Source organism: Tursiops truncatus, chromosome 20 (genome assembly GCF_011762595.2).
Source record: "Tursiops truncatus isolate mTurTru1 chromosome 20, mTurTru1.mat.Y, whole genome shotgun sequence".
Lineage (NCBI taxonomy): Eukaryota > Metazoa > Chordata > Mammalia > Artiodactyla > Delphinidae > Tursiops > Tursiops truncatus.
The window spans coordinates 8,073,649-8,093,687 of NC_047053.1; the positions used below are offsets into that span (position 1 = coordinate 8,073,649).

General features: G+C 40.8%; 1 protein-coding gene across 11 annotated transcripts in view; it reads right to left on the bottom strand.

The window, feature by feature from the left end:
- Positions 1-20,039, bottom strand: part of NDEL1 (nudE neurodevelopment protein 1 like 1) — a 64,738-nt gene that overhangs the window by 19,934 nt on the left and 24,765 nt on the right. For 8 of the 11 annotated variants that reach the window (XR_004523858.2, XR_004523857.2, XM_019944138.3 and 5 more), the window contains exons 4-8: positions 19,847-19,995; positions 17,759-17,895; positions 14,559-14,732; positions 10,483-10,574; positions 5,603-5,754 (exon numbers count right to left, since the gene is read on the bottom strand). Coding sequence is in view for 8 of the 11 variants with exons in the window: in XM_019944138.3 (XP_019799697.1) it covers positions 5,603-5,754; positions 10,483-10,574; positions 14,559-14,732; positions 17,759-17,895; positions 19,847-19,995 (704 nt within the window). In the remaining 3 variants the exon portion in view is untranslated. Of the gene's footprint in view, positions 1-1,263; positions 2,338-5,602; positions 5,755-10,482; positions 10,575-14,558; positions 14,733-17,758; positions 17,896-19,846; positions 19,996-20,039 lie in introns of all 11 variants that reach the window. The other 3 variants (XR_012328772.1, XM_019944137.3, XM_073798319.1) reach the window with 3 other exon arrangements.

The window sequence follows — 20,039 nt, forward strand, 5'->3', positions numbered from 1 at the left end:
CAAGATGACAGTTTCATACACTGAAGAGGTGAGGGCAACCTCCTGGAGAAACAGGCATGCAAAGAGACTTGACTAATGACCCTTGACTACTTTGAAGAACAGTTAACATCTGAAGAAACTAACCTGCGTATAGATTTTGAGTTGGAAATCATGCTACCCGCACAGGCCAAGAGCAACAGAAGGGGCTCTGACCAGTGCAATCTCTCCCTGTTGTCCATTTTCCACCTCAGTGATGCACACTCAAGATTTTCTCTTTTCTCTTTGGGCTGGGGAGGTCTGATATTTGAGCTTCATCACATCTGAAAACTTTAACTCATCCCTCCCCATCCTCCAAGGCTGTATGCCTTTGCCTCTTCTGGGGACAGAGCCCACATCCACATGCCATTGTAGCCCTCACATAATAAGCCATTTGTCTGTCATTTGTCTGCCTGGTCCCAGAGCCCTGATGCCTGCCTCTCCTAGAACCTCAGGGAGAACTAACTAGGCAGGCCTCACAAACAGCTGCAGCTTTACACGTGTGGACATCAGATTCCGAGCTGCACAGAGCATGGCAGCAGGCAGGGCTACAGACAGTCCCCAAAACTCGGCAGAAAGGGAGCACTGCTGGGTGCCAAGAAGAACCTGGCGCCTGTCCCACAGGCGTGCAAAAGCAGCAAATGTGAGGATGGCTCCACGTGCAGGCTTAGGACTGAGATTCCTGCATCTTCAGGAATGGACCTTTAAGGAATGTTAAGTTCATCCCCATTGTTATACTGCCAAGGAAACAAAAGCAGGAGAAGGTCCAGCCATTCACCTGAGTGCACCCTGTGAGCTTGTCAATGGGGAGCTGGGCCCACAACCTGCCTCCAGATGCCCAGGCCATTATCCTTTCTCAGTTTCCTCCTGGCCCAGGGACACCTGACAGGCTCCAGTGAACAAGCACGTTGGTGCTCCCACTGCAGGTTGCTCTAATGGGAAAACTAAGCAGTGTGATCCAAAATATAAAGGGAAAACAAGAAACTAGATAACGTAGCTTCTCTGTGTGGACAGAAATGGGAATTCTGGATCTGAAAGTTCTATGGGAGAGAGAGAGAGAGAATAACAATCCCCCAGGGTCTTACCTCGCTCCCCTCTTGGAGTCAAGAATCAGTAAGTAAAAGACCAGGAGGAAGGAGAAAGCTGAACCTAGAGGCAGAATTATCAGTCTGGGGAGGTCCCTTGAGGGAACCGCAAAGCTGTGCAATGAGGAAAGGTTTCCAAGAAAAGAAACATCTCCATACTCACCACATTTGGTTTTAGAGAGCAGCAAAAGAGCCGAAGGGCAATGTCCCAGTGGACAACACAGGACTGAATGGAGAAAAAAATGGGCAGGGATGGAGATACAGATCTGGGAATCATCTAAGTAAAAAAGGTTCCAGAAGCTATAAAATTTCCTGATCATACCACAAAAATCTAGTTTAGGAGTCTGAAAAATAGAGAATCCAGCTAAGATAAGGAACTAAAGGTCAGCTGTAAATGGCAACAGAAGACGTGAAAGAGGGAAAAGAACCAATGCATGTTTAGAAGCTGGTCAGGAGGATAATAAATTTAACACAATATAGATAAAGCATGGGGACTAAATCTGTCAAAGCAAGAACAGGTACACCTGAGAGGGCAGGAAAGAAAAGGAAGAGATTGGGCTAGAGCTAATTCAGGAGAGCAGGCAGACACACTCCAGACCCCAGTCTTCCAGCTATATGGATAAATGGAAGCTCAGCACAGCGCCAGTCCTCGGCCCAGGCTCTGCAAACTGAAATTTACATTCCTGAAAAGGAAGGCAGCCCTTATACACGTCCCCATCTACCATTCCAGTGTCCTGAGGGAACACAAGCGTGAGCACAGAGGAAAGTCCCCACACAGCAAGAATCCAATATCATTAGTGCTGCTTTGAGAAAACAGAAGACACTGGGTAACAGGAAGCACCCCAGGCCCGTGGAGGCAGTCATATGCGGGTCCCAGGGCCTGGCAGTGACCCCCAACCCCCCGCCCCAAGACGGCTGGCGTCATCTCTACCACACTCCCACCTGTAACAGGAGCACCATCAGAGCACTTCACAACCGCCCCAGGACCACTACAGCTAACTTGATTTTGTTTTGCACAGCTGAACCAATAATAATGGTGCACAGTCAAATCAAACAGGAACTTGAAAGCTCACTCATGGGCTGGAAGTTGGTTAAAGCAGTCAGCCCCATGCAGTTAGTAAAACCAGTTTGTTAATGTTAACTTGTCTTCCACCACACACCATGATTAAGAATGAAAGAGCACAGCAAACAAGTTCAGTTACCCATGAACAACGTGGGAAATATAACTTTTTCTTGCCTAGTGAAAGAAAGGAAAACATATTAAACAGTAATACAAATACTATTTTCACACCATGCCCTAAAATTAGTTTACGTTCACCTACACCCAACCCAAAAGAAATCAGACTGGCTTACAAAATTAGGACAAGTGATACGTAAGAAGCTAAACAAAAGCTATGGAGAAAACAAGAACATTTTTGAGAGAACTCAAATGACTGCACTGCATGTGAACTGGTGTCCTTTTGGATGAGTGATATGAACGGCTGGTAGCAGTTGGAGGAAACAGCAACAAAAGGGAAGTAGGCCCAGCAACCCGCATTTTAGGGACTGAAGTGATCAGACTAGATAAAATCCTGACTCCAAGAAGCCCTCAACTAATCAGAACTTACAAAATATTTTCAAATCCCATAAAGCAATACATAACAATAAGGCTTTATGTTTACGTGGTAAGGCGTTGCTTCATCTCAAGATTCTGAGGGAAGCAGGAGCGCACAGTGTATACACACACATTCAATACGTGCACACGCACGCAAACCAACTTTGGCAAACTCTCCCAAACAGTAACAGTGCTACAGACAGACTCCTTGGAGTGAGAGGCAGCAGGCAAGTTCTAGAGCCAAAGGCTTTTTTTAAATGGAAAGCTTCTTCTCATGCTGAAACTACAAGCTACACTTCTACAAGAACTGTCATTTATGCTTTTAACCAGCCAGGTCTAATAATGGTGCTGGGAGTGGGGATATTTACCCCTTCCTTTTGCAGCAGGTATATGCCATCATGGTTTTTATCTAGTCACCAGGTGAGCAGGAAGGAAGGCCAGAGGTAAAAAGCCAGGCAGGCCAAAAGGAAGCCAGAATCAAAGCAAAGCAGCAAGGAAGTAAGAACATAGCAAAACCCACACGAGAGTTATCCTCAGGAAGATGGCAACTACAAACGTAACTCGAGCAAGAATAGGTTAATATTTGAGTGTGCATATACAATCCATTTACCATGTAAAGTAAACACTTGAGAAAAAGCCAACCCACAAAACCATATCTCATTCTTAACAGAAAGAATACAATTAAAAATTTGTTCTGGGCTTCCCTGGTGGCACAGTGGTTGAGAGTCCGCCTGCCGATGCAGGGGACACGGGTTCGTGCCCCGGTCCGGGAAGACCCCACATGCCGCGGAGCGGCTGGGCCCGTGAGCCATGGCTGCTGAGCCTGCGCGTCCGGAGCCTGTGCTCCGCAACGGGAGAGGCCACAACAGTTAGAGGCCCGCGTACCGCCAAAAAAAAAAAAAAATGACACTCCTCAAGGTTGCCTGGAACTCCTAAACATGTGCAATATTAATTTTATTCTTACCACCACTGAGGAGCCCCAACGGTTAGAATAAAGTTCTGATTTATATGTTGATATTTTAGAATGTGCTTTTAATGAAATGTGTATAAAGAAAGCCCTGATTTATATATTATTTTAGAATGTGCTCCTTAATGAAATACATATACTTCAAGGTAGAATTCTCTTAAGGGAGAGAGAAAAACCAGAACACTCCACTCCACAAGGATGAACAACAAAAAGCTTTCTAGAGTGGACTATGTATCAAATCAAGGCCTCCACAAATGTGCCACTGTCACTGAGGAAAGCAGAAAATACAAGTTCCTTTAAGAAGTTGTGAAAATTTCTATACTGCTTTCACAGAACAAGGACAAGCTGCCTCTATGACTCAAAGCAGAGACAGTGGCAAGGGACCACTGGTGCCTCAGTTGCTGCTCCACTACCAGCTACCTTAAGTCACACGGTCAGCATCTCAGACCATAGGTCCTAACCAGTTACCTAGACCAAGGCACACCCATACAAGAGTATATGCATGCAGCATTTTGTTGGTTTGTTTTTTTTTAATTGAGTAGAACAATATGTACTGACACGGAAAGATACTGGCAATATAAGTCACCACAGGCATATTGTAGAGCAGTATTTAAAGTATCCCAGGGACTTCCCTGGTGGCACAGTGGTTAAGAATCCGCCTGCCAATGCAGGAGACATGGGTTCGAGACCTGGTCCGGGAAGATCCCACGTGCTGTGGAGCAACTAAGCCCATGCGCCACAACTTCTGAGCCTGTGCTCTAGAGCCCGCAAGCCACAACTACTGGAGCCCGCGTGCCTAGAGCTTGTGCTCCGCAACAAGAGAAGCCACCGCAATGAGGAGCCCGCGCACCACAATGATGAATAGCCCCTGCTCGCCGCAACTAGAGAAAGCCCGTGTGCAGCAACGAAGACCCAATGCAGCCAAAAAAAAAAAAGAATCCGTCTGCCAATGCAGGGGACACAGGTTCAATCCCTGGTCCGGGAAGGTCCCACACGCCATGGAGCAACTAAGCCCGTGCTCCACAACTACTGAGCCTGCGCTCTAGAGCCCACGAGCCACAACTACTGAGCCCACATGCCACAACTACTGAAGCTCACATGCCTAGAGCCTGTGCTCCGCAACAAGAGAAGCCACCGCAGTGAGAAGCCCGCGCACCGCAACAAAGAGTAGCCCCCGCTCGCCGCAACTAGAGAAAGCCCGCGCGCAGCAATGAAGACCTAACACAGCCAAAAATAAATAAATTAAATAAATAAAATAAAATAAAATAGCCCATAAGTTTTTAAAAGTGTATAGCAGATGCATAAAAATATGATTTTACGTGCCTAGGAATAACTATAAGGATGCAAAAACAGTGTGAAAACGGAAAACACTTTTTACTTTATATACTCTGTACCAACTGACATATTTTTTGTATTAAGGATGTACCACTGCTTTAATCTTACAACAATTTTTTTTAATTCTCAATTCCCCAAAAAACATCTTCACATTATACAAAACTTGTATCTCCTAAACTGTACTTGATCCAGTGGTTTTATATTTTTCTAAAATCTTCAGACAGAAGGTTTGTTGAAGAGTTCACACATACATGACCATCATGTTCTCTTCTACTCTTAACAAATATTTGCCAAGAAAGTCTACTAGCCTGCAAGCACCTTGAGCACAAGGACTGCATCATAGTCATCTTTAAATCCCCAGAGCCTAACACAGCTGCCTTTCAAGAGTCTGCTTCCCAGGACAGAAGCTTCAGAGTCAGGGTTCCCAGGGCAACAGACTCCATGGGGACTAGAAGACAACAGACTTCATGTCCCCTAAGATCTCAATGATAACGCTTCAGGTAGGTTTATCAAACTGAGTTTATCTTTTCAAAGTTCAACAAGCTCAATTAATAATGGGCAACTTCACTACCCAAAAAATTAACGTTTAGAATTTCCAAGACTTACCCTTTGTCGAAGAAAGACGTGTGCCCTGATCGAGAGAACTTCGTGCCGTTGCTATTCATCACCCCACAGTTAACATTCCCTGAAATATAGGATTTTCGTGATGCTTGGTCCTTTGCAAAATTCCTGCAAGCTGCTAATTTGGATTCTAAAGCCTACAAAAGGAAGAAGGAATGATTTGGTTGTCAAAACAGTAGCTGCACATAAAAATTTGCATTTCAAACCATTTCTATTTCAAGACTCAAATCTTATTCTCTCAGTTGATAATGGTGGCTGTTTAAGCCATATCAATCACCTTTCTAATAGAAAGAGGGAATATTTATGCTGACTCCCTTTCTAATGAACTCAGAATATACATTTCTCTCAGTGTTACTGAGGGATACAGATATAATCCTCACCTTACAACTAAGAAAAATGTGGCACAGTATACAGAGATGTATCCCAGGTCTCTTGGCCCTATCCACCGTTTCTTTCTAAGTTGTGGACTGTTAGTTGGCTAGTTGGGTGTGTGCGTGTGTGTGTTTTGGGAGCAAGCATTTTAAAGAATGCAAAAACATCACTTGAAAAATTTTTAAAGCGGCCAATTCTTTCTTTAGGGCTTCAGGTTAGTCATTTCTACTGTATCAGAATGGATAAGTTCATTTACAACACCTCACATGAAGTTAAATGCTACTCTACTTCTGAGAGCACATTGTAAAACGTCTAATACCCTTCGTCTATAATTAAATAATTCACCTGAAAATGACACCAGTCCGTTAGCATTTACCTCTAAACTGAGTGCCTGCTTAGCACCTGTCACCACAACACCTGGTCAGTGCCAGGCTCTACAAACCAACAGATGACATGAAGAGAACAGAAGTTTCTCATCAATTTCCATTGCTCACAAATATCACCAACTCCCCCTTTCCCACAAACACTTTACCAAATCAAACCCCTCTCCCCGAAAAAAAAAAAAAGACAAAAAATAGTCCAATCCTATTATCCATGACACTAAGGAATGTGGAATACATAGATAAATTAAACCCACAGGGACTTCCCTGGTGGCACAGTGGTTAAGAATCTGCCTGCCAATGCAGGGGACGTGGGTTTGAGCCCTAGTCAGGGAAGATCCCACATGCTGAGGAGCAACTGAGCCCGTGCACCACAACTATTGAGCCCACGTGCCACAACTACTGAAGCCCATGTGCCTAGAGCCTGTGCTCCACAAAAAGAGAAGCCACCACAACGAGAAGCCCGCACGCCGCAACGAGAAGCCCCACGCACCGCAATGAAGAGTAGCCCCCGTCACCGCAACTAGAGAAAGCCCGCACGCAGCAACAAAGACCCAACGCAGCCAAAAATAAATGCATAAAATAAATTTAAAAAAATTAAATCCACAGATAACATATTCCACTCTGAGAACCCTCCCCCCATAATTTCAACAACGGCTATTAAGACAGAGCAACAGAAACAGACTGAAACTTCTTTCTCTTCTCCTTTCTTAAAACAAAAGTACCATGACCTAGTAAAATAACAACGAAAGAAGGAAGAGAGGTAGTGACCTTGTAGGACAAGCTCTGAAAAAGCATTTTTTCAGCATCTTCTTAAATAGACACATACACAATAAAAATTGAGAGCCATTAATTTCCTATATTCAAGACACTCATTTATTTGTTCTGATATTTGCTGAGAATCTATCATATAACAGGCACAACTTGTATCTGAGGTGTCAGTGAGACAGCCTAATGCAAGCACTGGGTCTGGCAGTCAAAAACAGTGGCCTAGCAATCAAGATTTAGACCATATCCACACCAAGTAGGAGATGAAACTGTGGTTGTGAAGAAGATCAGAAAGGTAAGGACAGAACTCTGAGCAAAATCAACACCGAAAGGGTGGGCAGATGAAGACCCAACAAGGTGACCAACAGGAACAGGCAGGAAGGCAAGCAGACGTGACACAGCGACACAGCATCAGAAAAGCAGAGAAAAGAAGGCCATTTCAAAAAAATAAGTCAGTGTTGAATGTTTCAAGTAAAATTAGGACAGAACAGCATCCCTTGGATTTGACAGCACTGAGATCATCAGTGAGCAATTTGAGTGGAGTGAGCAGGAAACATAGCCCAGACTAGGCTATCTGGGGAGTGTGTATGCCATCAAAAATGCTAACAATAAATGGAGACATGCTTTCAAAAACTTGGCTGGGAAGGGAAAAGAGAAACAGAATGACAGCTAAAGAGAGACGCAGGGTAAAAGGAAAGAATAGCTGCTTTTATTTTGCTCTTAAGGTTTAAAAAGTGTATAATATGTAATATATAAATATTAGGTATAAAGTATAAATAGTAAATATAAAGTATATATATGTAATACATTATATATAAATATTGCATATAAATATTAAAACATATAGTAAAAGTCTGAAGATACAGGAGACATAAAGATGAGAAGGCTGGAAGGAATGAGATCCAAAGCACAGAGGGACAAAATTAGCCATGGGAGGAATGTGATACTTTAACCACTGAGATAAAAAGGAAGAACAGCCACAGAGGTAATAATAGGAGAGTACTAAAAGAAGGTTAAGAGAGGAAAACAAAGTTTAAATAGATGGCCTTGATTTCTCAGTGGAAGAGGATGCAAGAGTGGGAATGGGGCTTCCAGGTGAAGTCAGCGGACAAAGTAGTGTGAAGAAGTAGAAAATGAAATATTCATAAAAGTATGCAGGGGCTGGAGGATAACAGCAGACCAAAAATTCTAACGACACCTTAGAAGACAAACTGTCAGCTGAATGTGTAAACAATGCAAGGACTCTAAGTTCAACTTTCGTGCACCATTTCTAAATAAACTACTTAAGGTACTAAAGCAAAACAGGGAACAAAGATGACAACATGGCGTCCAGGAACAGGCAGAACTAACCCAAGAATATAATGAAGAGAAATTCAAGGCTGACAGCAGTGCAGCAGCCCTAGAAGCATATCAGAGCACTCAGTAAATAAGAAGCCGGAAGATACAAGATATAGCAAAGAAAGTGTATGTTTCTTCCCTCCACAAGAAAACAAAGGTAATCAGAAATGCTAAGTAAGACCCATGATAACAAAAATATCCAATGATATACAAATTATATATGCATACAAAGGCTGAATGTAATTTTAAAAAATAAAAATGGTTGAATTCATTGAAATGACAGGATTTTAGCTTTTTTCTTTTTATTTATTTTATTGTGATCTTGTAAAAATTGTTTTGCAGTGAAAATAATAAAAAAGATGGCCAATTTAAAAAAATGTTAAGAAAAAGACATACATGTCAACTGTGATACAAATATGAAAAAACCTAATATGGTTTTGAGTAAATAATAGGTAAAGAACAAAATGCTTGAAACACCTGTTGAGCAGCACAAGTAAAACAGCCCTAGAGCCCAGCTCCTCCTCTATGATTATTCAGTAAATAATACACATGTAGGCATAATATTTTAGGTGCTGTTGACTAATTTTCAGAACCAACCAATGGAGAGCTCAAGAAGGGACAGAGACACACACACACAACAGGGAGCTGAGATACAGTCTAATAAATTCATAAACATAGTTTAAGCATGTTATTTAAAGTTATAAAAATAACCAACAGAAGAACAAAAAAAAAATTAGGAGGATGTAAGTTAAATTCCTCATCTTTTTGCTTAAAGTTGTTAAAATACTGAAAAGCAAGCACACTCCTTCAAGTTATAGGTTACAACAAATAGGTTACACTATTACAACGCAACTCTTACGACAGCTAGGTTAAAGAAATTATGTTAGGAGTAAGGGAAGATTGCTCTATGTATGAATGATTTGTACACATTACTTTTTACAGTAACTTTAAAATGCAGATTTAGAGTTAATCTGACGGTCAGACAATAATTTTATGAGCCAGAAAAGGTAACAATAGGACCTTCTATCTTGGCCTCCCATTTCTTCTTTATGTAAAGTATAATGCAATTTCTGCTTTTTACAGAGTCACACGCACACAAAAATAAGTGAATGGGCAGTGGATAGTGGGAAGTTTCAGGGGTAGATTATTGAAAAGAGAAAAGTCACTGAGGGAAACAGGAAAGAAAACTGACTAATGCTAGAAATGCTAACTTTATAGTGGCTTAAAAATCCACAAGGTCATATGACTGTTTCCTGTGATCTGGATGCAGGAAAGAAATCCAGTTCCTTGACTGATCCAGGCTGCAGGTCTCCTCCATGGCCAAAGAGCCCATGAGTCAACAATGGCAGAGTAAGCGATCCGTGGATCACAGATGAGTAGGAACAAAGTGAAAGCAAGAGATAAGTGAAAAATCAAAACAAGAGTACTGCTCTCGATAAAGTCAAAGAGTAGGTATTACACAGCGTAAAAAATTGAATAAGCACAAAACCAAGTTTAATATTCCAAAAGCCGAAATGTTCTGGAATGCAAGGTTAGAGCCAAGGAGACAGCACAGGAGTTGAGGGGGCCAAGCAGCAGTAAGACGTATATGACTAAGAGAAGAAATTCATGTCATGAGCCAATGCGGAAGTCCTATGAAGAAAAAGCCCGGGGATGACCAGGAGGACAGCAGGCAGAGCAAAGAAAAGGATCAGAGGGCGGTATAAGACACACAGCCTTAGAGGAAGGAGGAGGAATCACGATGTTTTAGTAACAGCCATGGGGAACATGAAGAAGGCCCAGTGGGAACCTGGGAGCTAAGCGCAGGGACCCTCTGCAGAGGCACTGGCAAGGCTGAGCCCTGGAGGTGTTCACAGTCTCAGCTGGTCACTGGATGCTCTTGCTTCTCAGCTTAATTACAGACTTTAACACAGGAAGGTACCCTTTTTTCTTCCCTCGCTGCAAATTAAGAAATAATTCATTACCTTGGCAGCTGAAACACCTAGTGATAAATAATTAAAGGCTTACCCCTACTTTCCGTAAGAGGTCCCCCACGATGTTTAGTGCTGATATCCTAGCTGAAGGAGTCAGTGGACTGGTACCAAAGCCGTTTGGTATAGCTAGAGAAAAATGAAAGGTGAGTGATTACTCTTGCAGTTCCCTTTACATTTGGGTTTTGATATTACAAAGCAGTATACGCTCAATGAAAAATCAGTATAGTATTCCAAACTGTGGACAAAGTGGAGATACCACAAATATCTCCGTTGGATGTTTAGATTATATCCAATTTTTCATCATTATAAACAATGCTAAAAGGACATATACCCTTAAAACATCTAGACAAGTATTTCTGGATTTCCTGCCAATTTGATAGTCACTTTGTTTTAATTTTTGTTTCCCTAATCAAAGAGTCATTTGAATCTTTTTTTCTGGAAGTCATCTGTTTAATCTCTGCACTTTTTTCTACTGGGTTGTCTTTAATCAATTTGCAAGGGCACTATACACTATAGATATTCACCTTTTCTCTTATATATGTTGTACTTCCCAGTGTGCCATTTATCTCTTCAACTTTGTGGTTTGGGGGGGAGCCTTGGGCTTCCTCACTGCAACATAATAAAAATGTTCCCCACATTTTCTCCTAATGTTTTTCTAAAAAACTTTTCACCACTTAGATTAGTAAACTCATCAAATACCTAAATTTTTCCCCTCCAAATGGATATCTAATTGTCATAATACCATTTAGTGAAAAAGATTTATCTCATCTGAAATGGCACTAAAACCACACACTGAATTCTCTATACATTTCAAGTTCCATTAAATTATTTGTCTATTCTACCAGAAATATGCTGCTTTAGTTATTATAGTGTTAAAATATATTTCCTAAAGGGCAAAGCCTCTTCTTGTTACTAACCTATTTCAAACTTTTATTGACTATTCTTGCACATTTACCCTTCCAGAGTAACTTTATTAAAAATAAAGTTTTAGGGGCTTCCCTGGTGGCACAGTGGTTGAGAGTCCGCCTGCCGACGCGGGGGACACGGGTTCGTGGCCCGGTCCGGGAAGATCACACATGCCGCAGAGCGGCTGGGCCCGTGAGCCATGGCCACTGAGCCTGCGCGTCCGGAGCCTGTGCTCCGCAATGGGAGAGGCCACAACAGTGAGAGGTCCGCATACCGAAAAAAAAAAAAAAATTAAAAACAAATAAATAAAGTTTTATTTTTATTTTATATTTGGCTGCATTGGATCTTTGTTGTGCACGTGGGCTTTTCTCTGGTTGAGGGGAGTGGGGGCTACTCTTTGTTGCGGTGCGCGGGCTTCTCATTGCGGTGGCTTCTCTTGTTGTGGAGCACGGGCTCTAGGCACACGGGCTCAGTAGCTGTGGCTCGCGGGCTCTAGAGCGCAGGCTCAGTCATGGCGCACAGGCTTAGTTGCTCCGCGGCATGTGGGATCTTCCCGGACCAGGGCTCGAACCCGTGTCCCCTGTGTTGGCAGGCGGATTCTTAACCACTGCACCACCAGGGAAGCCCCACAGTAACTTTAAAATGAACTTCACAACTTAAAAAACCTATTCGAATTTTTATTAGAAATTTAAACTATTGAATGATTTGGGGAAAATGGATATTGCAACTAAATTAAGTCTTCCTATTCTGAATCATGGTATTTAACATGATAATTATTCACATCTTCTTTCATGCCCCTCAGCAAAGGTTTTCAGTCGTGCACATTTCTTCAATTTATTTTTGAGATATTAAAGCATGGCGGTTAAGAGCTCTGGAGCTAAACTGCTAGAAACACATCCATCTCTGCCATTAACTGTGTGACCTTAAGTAACCAAATGTGAAAGGGGGCTAATAATAGCACTTAAACCATAAGGTTGTTGTTAAGTTTAAATTCATTAATAAATTTTTTAAATGCAGAGCACACAGTAAGTGCTCAATAAATGTTACTATTATTTTTATCTGCTTTCTACAGAGTTGTAATCAGCAGGTAAAATGCTTTTGTTGCTGCTGCTGCTACCCTTGTCCTCTAGAATATAATCACACTGAAGGTAGCAACTTAGTCTTATTAGACTACTATCCTCCCCACATCCTGAGTAATACTTGACACATAACAGGTGCTCAGTGTGATACAAATAAACTGCTATACTTCTCTTGGCAGCAATTTCTGGATCTTGTTTTTCCCTATTCCCCTCGAATTTTATATTTTAGGTATTATTAAATCTGTACTTTTATGGTAAGTTGTCTTGAATGCTTTTTGGAAACAGGCATTTTATCAATAAAACACAATTAGAGCTAGACCACTTCGTAGAGATCAGCTCTTCAATCTTGCCACTGATTTCTCTAACCTCTGGCTTCTCACTGTGTCTGTGCAGACTTTCTTGTCATGAAACGGCAGCTTTTAGGTCAGTGAAAGCTCATGCTATCAGTTCCAATTGAAAAACATGTCTGACTGGACAAATATTACTGCCTTAGGGCTGACATTATTGTAACTGTGCCAGAGCAAAGCTGTATGTCCTACTAACACCCCCTTGAGGTTCCAGACTATTCTGATTAGTGCTCAACTAAAGAACTTTCAGAATTTATCTGCATAATTCTAATTAGTAACATAAAAGCAAAGCTTTGTTAATTCTCAAATGCTAGTAATTCTAAGGTCCTCAAATACACAAGCAGCCATTCCGGAAAAACGAGAGCTTCTGATGACTGCTGTAATCTATATACTGCCTGCTCTGTATTCTCAGCAGCAGAGTCAGCACATACCACTACAATCAATAACGTAACTATACAGAATTCTCACATACCTTACCTCAGCTCATAAAAAGACGAAAATAGGGTGACTTATCTATTGAAGGGCTACTGAGCACTTGAAATGTGGCCAACGCAATCAGAAACTCAATTTTAAATTTTAGTTCATTTAAATCAATAAAAATTTTAAATTTAAATAGTCACACTGGAGTAGCTACTGTATTGGGCAGCACAAACATGGAGTGCACTAACCACCCAGACAGAAACCTTCTCGCATCACTCTGAAAGATAAAGTCCTATATTTTTTAAAAAAGTGTGAAGAAAGACAGCTTCCACTGGGGGAGAAGAAAGTATCGGGGGGTGGGGGGTGGAAGTAGCTGAAATATGATCTCCAAGCTGCAAAAACTAAATAAATCTCAATTGAGAGCTTCAGGGTTCCATTCTTAACGTTCTATCTAGTGGCTACTAAATCGTTTTTCAGCTTACCTGGATGTAAAAAACACCCTGACTGATGGCAAAAGGCATATTCTTTCTGTACTATTCATCAGTTACTCTGAACATCACCTATGAAAATGGCAGCTACTGAGGCATGTTATAGAATGGACATGTCCACGCAAGCCAATCTTAAGACAAGTCTGAATGGTAACTCAGTGAGTCTCTGTACTTTCTGTGTATAAAGCCTTCTAGTCTCCCATGATATGTCAAGTGGCAAAAGAAATAAAACTGCATTTAAATACAATCCCAAACACAACACCATAAAGCAACTATACTCAAATAAAAATTAATTAAAAAAAAATACGATCCCAAAACTTGTGTGTAATAAGGTGGCACAAACACAAAAAAGCACACACAATAGAAAAAAATTCAAAGTGTTAATAAGAGTTGACTTTGAGCCCTAAGATTGCAGATGGATTTTATTTTTTCTCTTAGTTTTCTCTACATGAACATGTATTACTGCTATAGTCAAAAAATAAACTTCCCTTAAAAACCTTTATTAAAATTTCAATTTATTAAGCTGCTCTTCTCTTAAATGTAGCCCTCATCTCACTGTTTCCTACTAATGAGTTGGCCTAGGAGAACAATGCCTTCTGCTTCACTCAGTGCTAGATTTAACCAACTTTTAAACTAAAATGATTGCTTAGGGACCTCCCTGGTGGTCCAGTGGTTAAGACTCCGTGCTTCCAATGCAGGGGGCATGGGTTCGATCCCTGGCTGGGGAACTAAGATCCCACATGCCACACAGCATGGCCAAAAAAAAAAAAATTAAAATGATTGCTTAAAACTTAGCAACCCCTGCTTCACCAGCAAAGCCTCTTAAGTGGATAATCAACCACAGGTTCAAAAAGAAAAGACACTACAAACCTTTTGGTGAAGGAAAGCTGTTCTCTGTTCCTTTGCCAACAGGAGTAGCTGGCAAAGAAAGTGATGCTTGGACAGCAGAATCCATCTTTTCACAGTCTAGAGTTGGAGAACTGGGAGCCGACTTTCTCGTTACTTCCTGCTGTCTCTCCCGAACAGCTAGTTCTTGTCTTAAATCTGTAAAATGTTGCAAAAGTAGTAATATTCACTAGAGGAAGCAAATACATCAAGCAAAGTCACATCTGAAATGGCATAAAGACACTCTTCCTAAATTACTACTTCTCAAAAATGAATTTCCTAGTTAACAATTTTTATTTCCAGGGGAATAAAAATGACAACAACCCTACTGTCTACATGATCATTTAGACTTTAAAAATGCTATAAAGTTAACAGAACAATTATTTATGCCTATATGAAAAAAGAAATAGGGCAGAGTCCAAAGTAGAACTCACAGTGAACATATATGACACAAAAATAAATATTCTTTACCAACTCATTTGCATTTATTTTGAAATGATGATGTAGTTTGGGAATTTAATATTACAAAATCAATGAAGTGTATTTTTGTCATTTTAAATGGCTTGGCTTTTTTTTTTTTACTAACTACCCTATGAAATACTTTGTTTTGAAAGGAAGTAGTCAAAATAGTTGCAAATTGTTTTCTTGTTTTGAAATATTGAATTTTTAACCCAAAATTTATGTTTTCTTTTCCAGTTATACAATTGACCTACAGAATACTTGCTTATTATTAAAAAAAGATACAAAGTTACCATACTCCTGGGTATGTATCAAAAAGAATTCAAAGTAGGACACCGAGATATTTGCACATCCATGTTCATTATGGACACATGATAAGTGAAATAAGCCAGTCACAAAAAGATAAATACTGTATGATTTCACTTATATAAGGTATCTAGGGTGCAGTAGTCCCTCCCTTATCTGAGGAACATATGTTCTAAGACCCTCAGTGGATGATTTACGTCCACTGAGCGTGATGGTGCAAAATTTCATCCTGCTACTCAGAACAGCACACAATTTAAAACTTACGAATTGTTGAGTTCTGGAATTCTCCACTTAATATTTTCAGACTGCAGCTGACCATGGGTTACTGAAACCATGGAAAGCTAAACCTCGGAGAAGGAGGGACTACTGTAGTCACACCTAACAATAGTAAGTAGAACTGCAAGGCTTCCCTGGTGGCACAGTGGTTAAGAATCTGCCTGCCAATGCAGGGGACACGGGTTCAAGCCCTGGCCCAGGAAGATCCCACATGCCGCGGAGCAACTAAGCCTGTGTGCCACAACTACTGAGCCTGTGCTCTAGAGCCCGTGAGCCACAACTACTGAGCCTGCATGCCACAACTACTGAAGCCCGCGCACCTAGAGCCCGTGCTCCACAACGAGAAGCCACCGCAATGAGAAGCCCGCGCACCACATGGAAGAGTAGCGCCTGCTCGCCGCAACTAGAGAAAGCCCGCGCACAGCAACGAAGATCCAAGGCAGCCAAAAATAAAAATACATAAATTTATTTTTAAAAAAAGAGAAAGAAAGTAAAACTGCAGTTGCCAGGGGCTGGGGAAGGGAGAAATGGGAATTTGTTGTTCAATAGGCAAAGAGTTTCAATTCTGCAACATGAAAAAGTTCTAGAGATCTACAAAACAATGTGAACATAGTTTAACATTACTGAACTGTACCCTTAGAAATGGGTAAGATGGTAAATTTTATGTTACGTGGTTTTTTTTAACCAGAATTGTAAACTTAAAAATAGGATAGAGTTAATATTTTATACATTATATAAATTATGAGTTCTTCAGATGAATAAACCCTCCCCCAAAAAAGGAAAAGTCATGAAAAAAACAATTTTTAGAAGAGCCAATAAACATTAGCAAAAAGTTCTCACAAGTAGTAACCGAAGAACTACAAATTAAAAACAATGTGATATCAATTTTCAACTTTCAAATAGATTTTTAAATAATTTTAAAATCTGTTTTTGGGGCTTCCCTGGTGGCGCAGTGGTTGAGAGTCCGCCTGTCGATGCAGGGGACACGGGTTCGTGCCCCGGTCTGGGAAGATCGCACATGCCGCAGAGCGGCTTAGGCCCATGAGCCATGGCCGCTGAGCCTGCGCATCTGGAGCCTGTGCTCCGCAACGGAAGAGGCCACAACAGTGAGAGACCCCCGTACCACAAAAAAAAAAAAAAAGAAAAGAAAGAAAGAAAATCTGTTTTTATTATTCACAATACTAGTAAACATTGTGAGAAGGACACTCAGTCACTGCCAGAGTGTAAAGTTACCAACTTTCTAAAAAGTAATTTAGCAGCATCCATTACAACCATTAAAGATACTTGTATCCTTTGCCACTTCTAAGAATCTAAGAAAATCAAAGATACTCCCCAATATTATGTACAAGGACACTATTTACAGCAAAAAATTAACCACCAATAATAAAGGACCCATCAAAAAAATCATATGTAATAGAATATTATACATTTTTAAAAACCTGTTTCAAAAGATTTTTTTTAATGGCATGGATTACATTCACTATATTAAAGGAGGATAGAAAAAAATATATATGTATATATAATGTGGTTCCAATTATATAAAGGAAAAAAATATACAGGTATGTTTATGTATAGTCACAGGGAAGAGTGGAAAGAAACACACCAAACTCTTAGTGGGTTCTCTCAAGATAAAGGGATTGACAGAGACTTTTAGTTTCTTCTTTACAATATTCTGCATTCTAACATGCATGAAAGAAAAAAAGAGGGAGGGAAGGAGAATTTTAAAAGAAAGTATATATTCTCTATATGTATAATATATATACAGCAATATGTACACATATGTAATGCTAATATGTGCATGACAAAATTATTTAGGACAAGCAAAAAGGAAAAACTCCAAACAAACCAAGCAGTATATATGCACAGTGGTAATGGTTAAGGCTTTGGGAAACAGACCAGGGTTTGAATCCCTACTGACAACTCAAACTCTCTGTGCCTCAGTTTTCTGACCTATAAAATGGGGATAATAGTACCTACCTCCTAGAGTTGAGGATGTAGATATTGAATAAACAGATTCAAAGTACTTAGCATAGTGTTTGACAAAAGCATATAAACATGTAGCTTTAAAAAGCTGATCCTGAAGCTAGCTTAGCACTCTGGCTCAGGGACAGTAAGGTAATAAATATTCTTTAAGTATAATTTACCTCTTGCTTCATCCTTTAACCTCTGTACAGAGACCAACAAAGATTCCTTTTCATCAAGTTCACTTTCTAAAAATGCATTTCGTTCAATGGCTTGATTTAGCCTTTGTTCAAAGTCTTCCAGCGAAACTATTGTTGCCCTAAAAAAAAAAAAAATGAGAGTCCATGAATTAAATAAATAACGTGCAAATAGCTACTACAAAAGGAAACTGTCAGTTTATCTCATGCCATTTCCTGACCTAGAAAGCCTGGCCCAGTTAAAAGAGAATGATCTCGCCCCCTTCTGACCTCTGGTGCATTTAGTGTCTCTACTACCATTTGGGGCCATTCAATGTCTTCTTTTCTCTTAAATTCCCATCTAAATTCCTTCAAGTGTCTTAAAGGAAGCCTACTTATCATACAATTTATATCTCCCCATTGGACTTTAAACATGAGTCAATGAAGTTTACATATTTTCAGGAAGAAAACTTTTCAATAGTTTTAGAGTATGTTAAGAATTAACTAAGAATTAGTTTAAAACGCAGTCCCAGGTCCCACTCTATTTACTTTCTTCCTACCAAGCTTTTCTTCTTCCCGCATTTCTCATCTTATTCATTCAGCAAACATTCACAGATACCTGCTATGTGCCCTCTACCCACTATGTCCTACAGAAATAAAATTTCCTAACCTCAAGTTAGAACTCTCAATGCCAGGGGTCCCCAGCAGGAGGTGAGCGACATGAGTGAGCAAAACTCCATCTGCCGCTCCGCATCGCTCACATTACCGCCTGAAAACCCCCTCCACTCCACCCCACCCCCTCCCCACCCCCGTCCCTGTCTGTGGAAAAACTGCCTTCCACGAAACCAGTCCCTGGTGCCAGAAAGGTTGGGGACCGCTGCTCAATGCCACGTCCAATTTTACCACCTCCCGTCAACTGTCAAAACGCCTCTCAATTCCATTTGCTCTCCTCCAACCTTCTGCCCTTGGCGTAATTCTTCATCCATCACCTGGATTACTCCTCAATGGTCTTCACATCTCCTCCTCCCTACTTTCAATTCCTCAGTATTATCTTCCCAAATCACAATCTGATAATACTCTTTTGTTTAAAAAATCTTAAGGAGCACCTCTTTGCCTACAGAATGACTTTCAAACATAGCTGAGCACAAGGTTCTCCACAACCTGGCCCCAAACATCTTCTAGTCTCATCTTGTTCAGCCATACTGTCTTTACACACTGCAGTCAAAGTGAAATATTAATACCTCATGCACTTTCCTGCCTCTCTGCCTTCACACCTCTCTCTTCACCGGTTAACATCTACTCCTCCTTGCAGACTCAGCTTCCCCAGTTACCACAGAGCACTTTAGCTGTGCCCTTCTCTATGCCCTGGAGCAGTCTGTACATTCCTCTGTACCAGTGTTTACCACGTGGATTGTCCCTATCTGTCACGCCCAAGGGCAGTGGCTAGTTTATCTTTGTATCCTCAACTCTAGCATCATGCCAAGCATTTAAGTGTCACTCAGATACTAAGGAAAGGAATATCAGACAATAATTGTAAAGTAATAGGAATTAAGTTTGGAATGGTTAAGAAACAACTAATTATAGATATATGCAATCTTGGCAAAGTGACGGCAAGCCACTATAGGCTGTTCCGCAAAATCATAATAAAAGCATTATTTTGAGACAATTCATTGGTCAGTATTAAAACAGAAGAGAATAAAAAGCAGTGAAAATTTAAAGACAGATCAGCTAGGAATTAACTGCAGGACTCAGGTATAAGATGTGAGGACCTTCAAGAAGTGTGGTAGTACTGAGAACATACAGGGAAGATGGAGGAATGAATGAGTCATGTTTTAAAGAAAAACCAACAGGATCAACAATGGTACCTGAAAGAAGAAGGAAAAAGGAAAACCAGAAAGAAAAGCCTGGAAGAGCATTATCTGGGGAGATCAGGATTTTTGGTAAGTTTCAATGTGACGAGTTACAGGTGACATGAAATACCAAAAGGAAATGCTCTGGAACTAGGATCTAGGTGATAGGTCGAGCCTAAAACCAAATTCTAATCACTGACTGCCAACTTCGGTCATTGCAACAGAAGGCACACCGCTCACGTACCGCTTTGCCCGCTCCAGGTCGTCGTTGGCCTGCTCCAGCTCCCTCACGTACTTATGTAGCTGCTCCTTAATGGCCCGGGTCTGACTTAGATCATCTTCTAATACTGAGACCTGCTTGTAGCTCTGTGCATACTGATGCTCCAGTTTCTCCTGAAGGTGTGGGTATAAGGAAGGAAAGCATGTGTCATTAACAT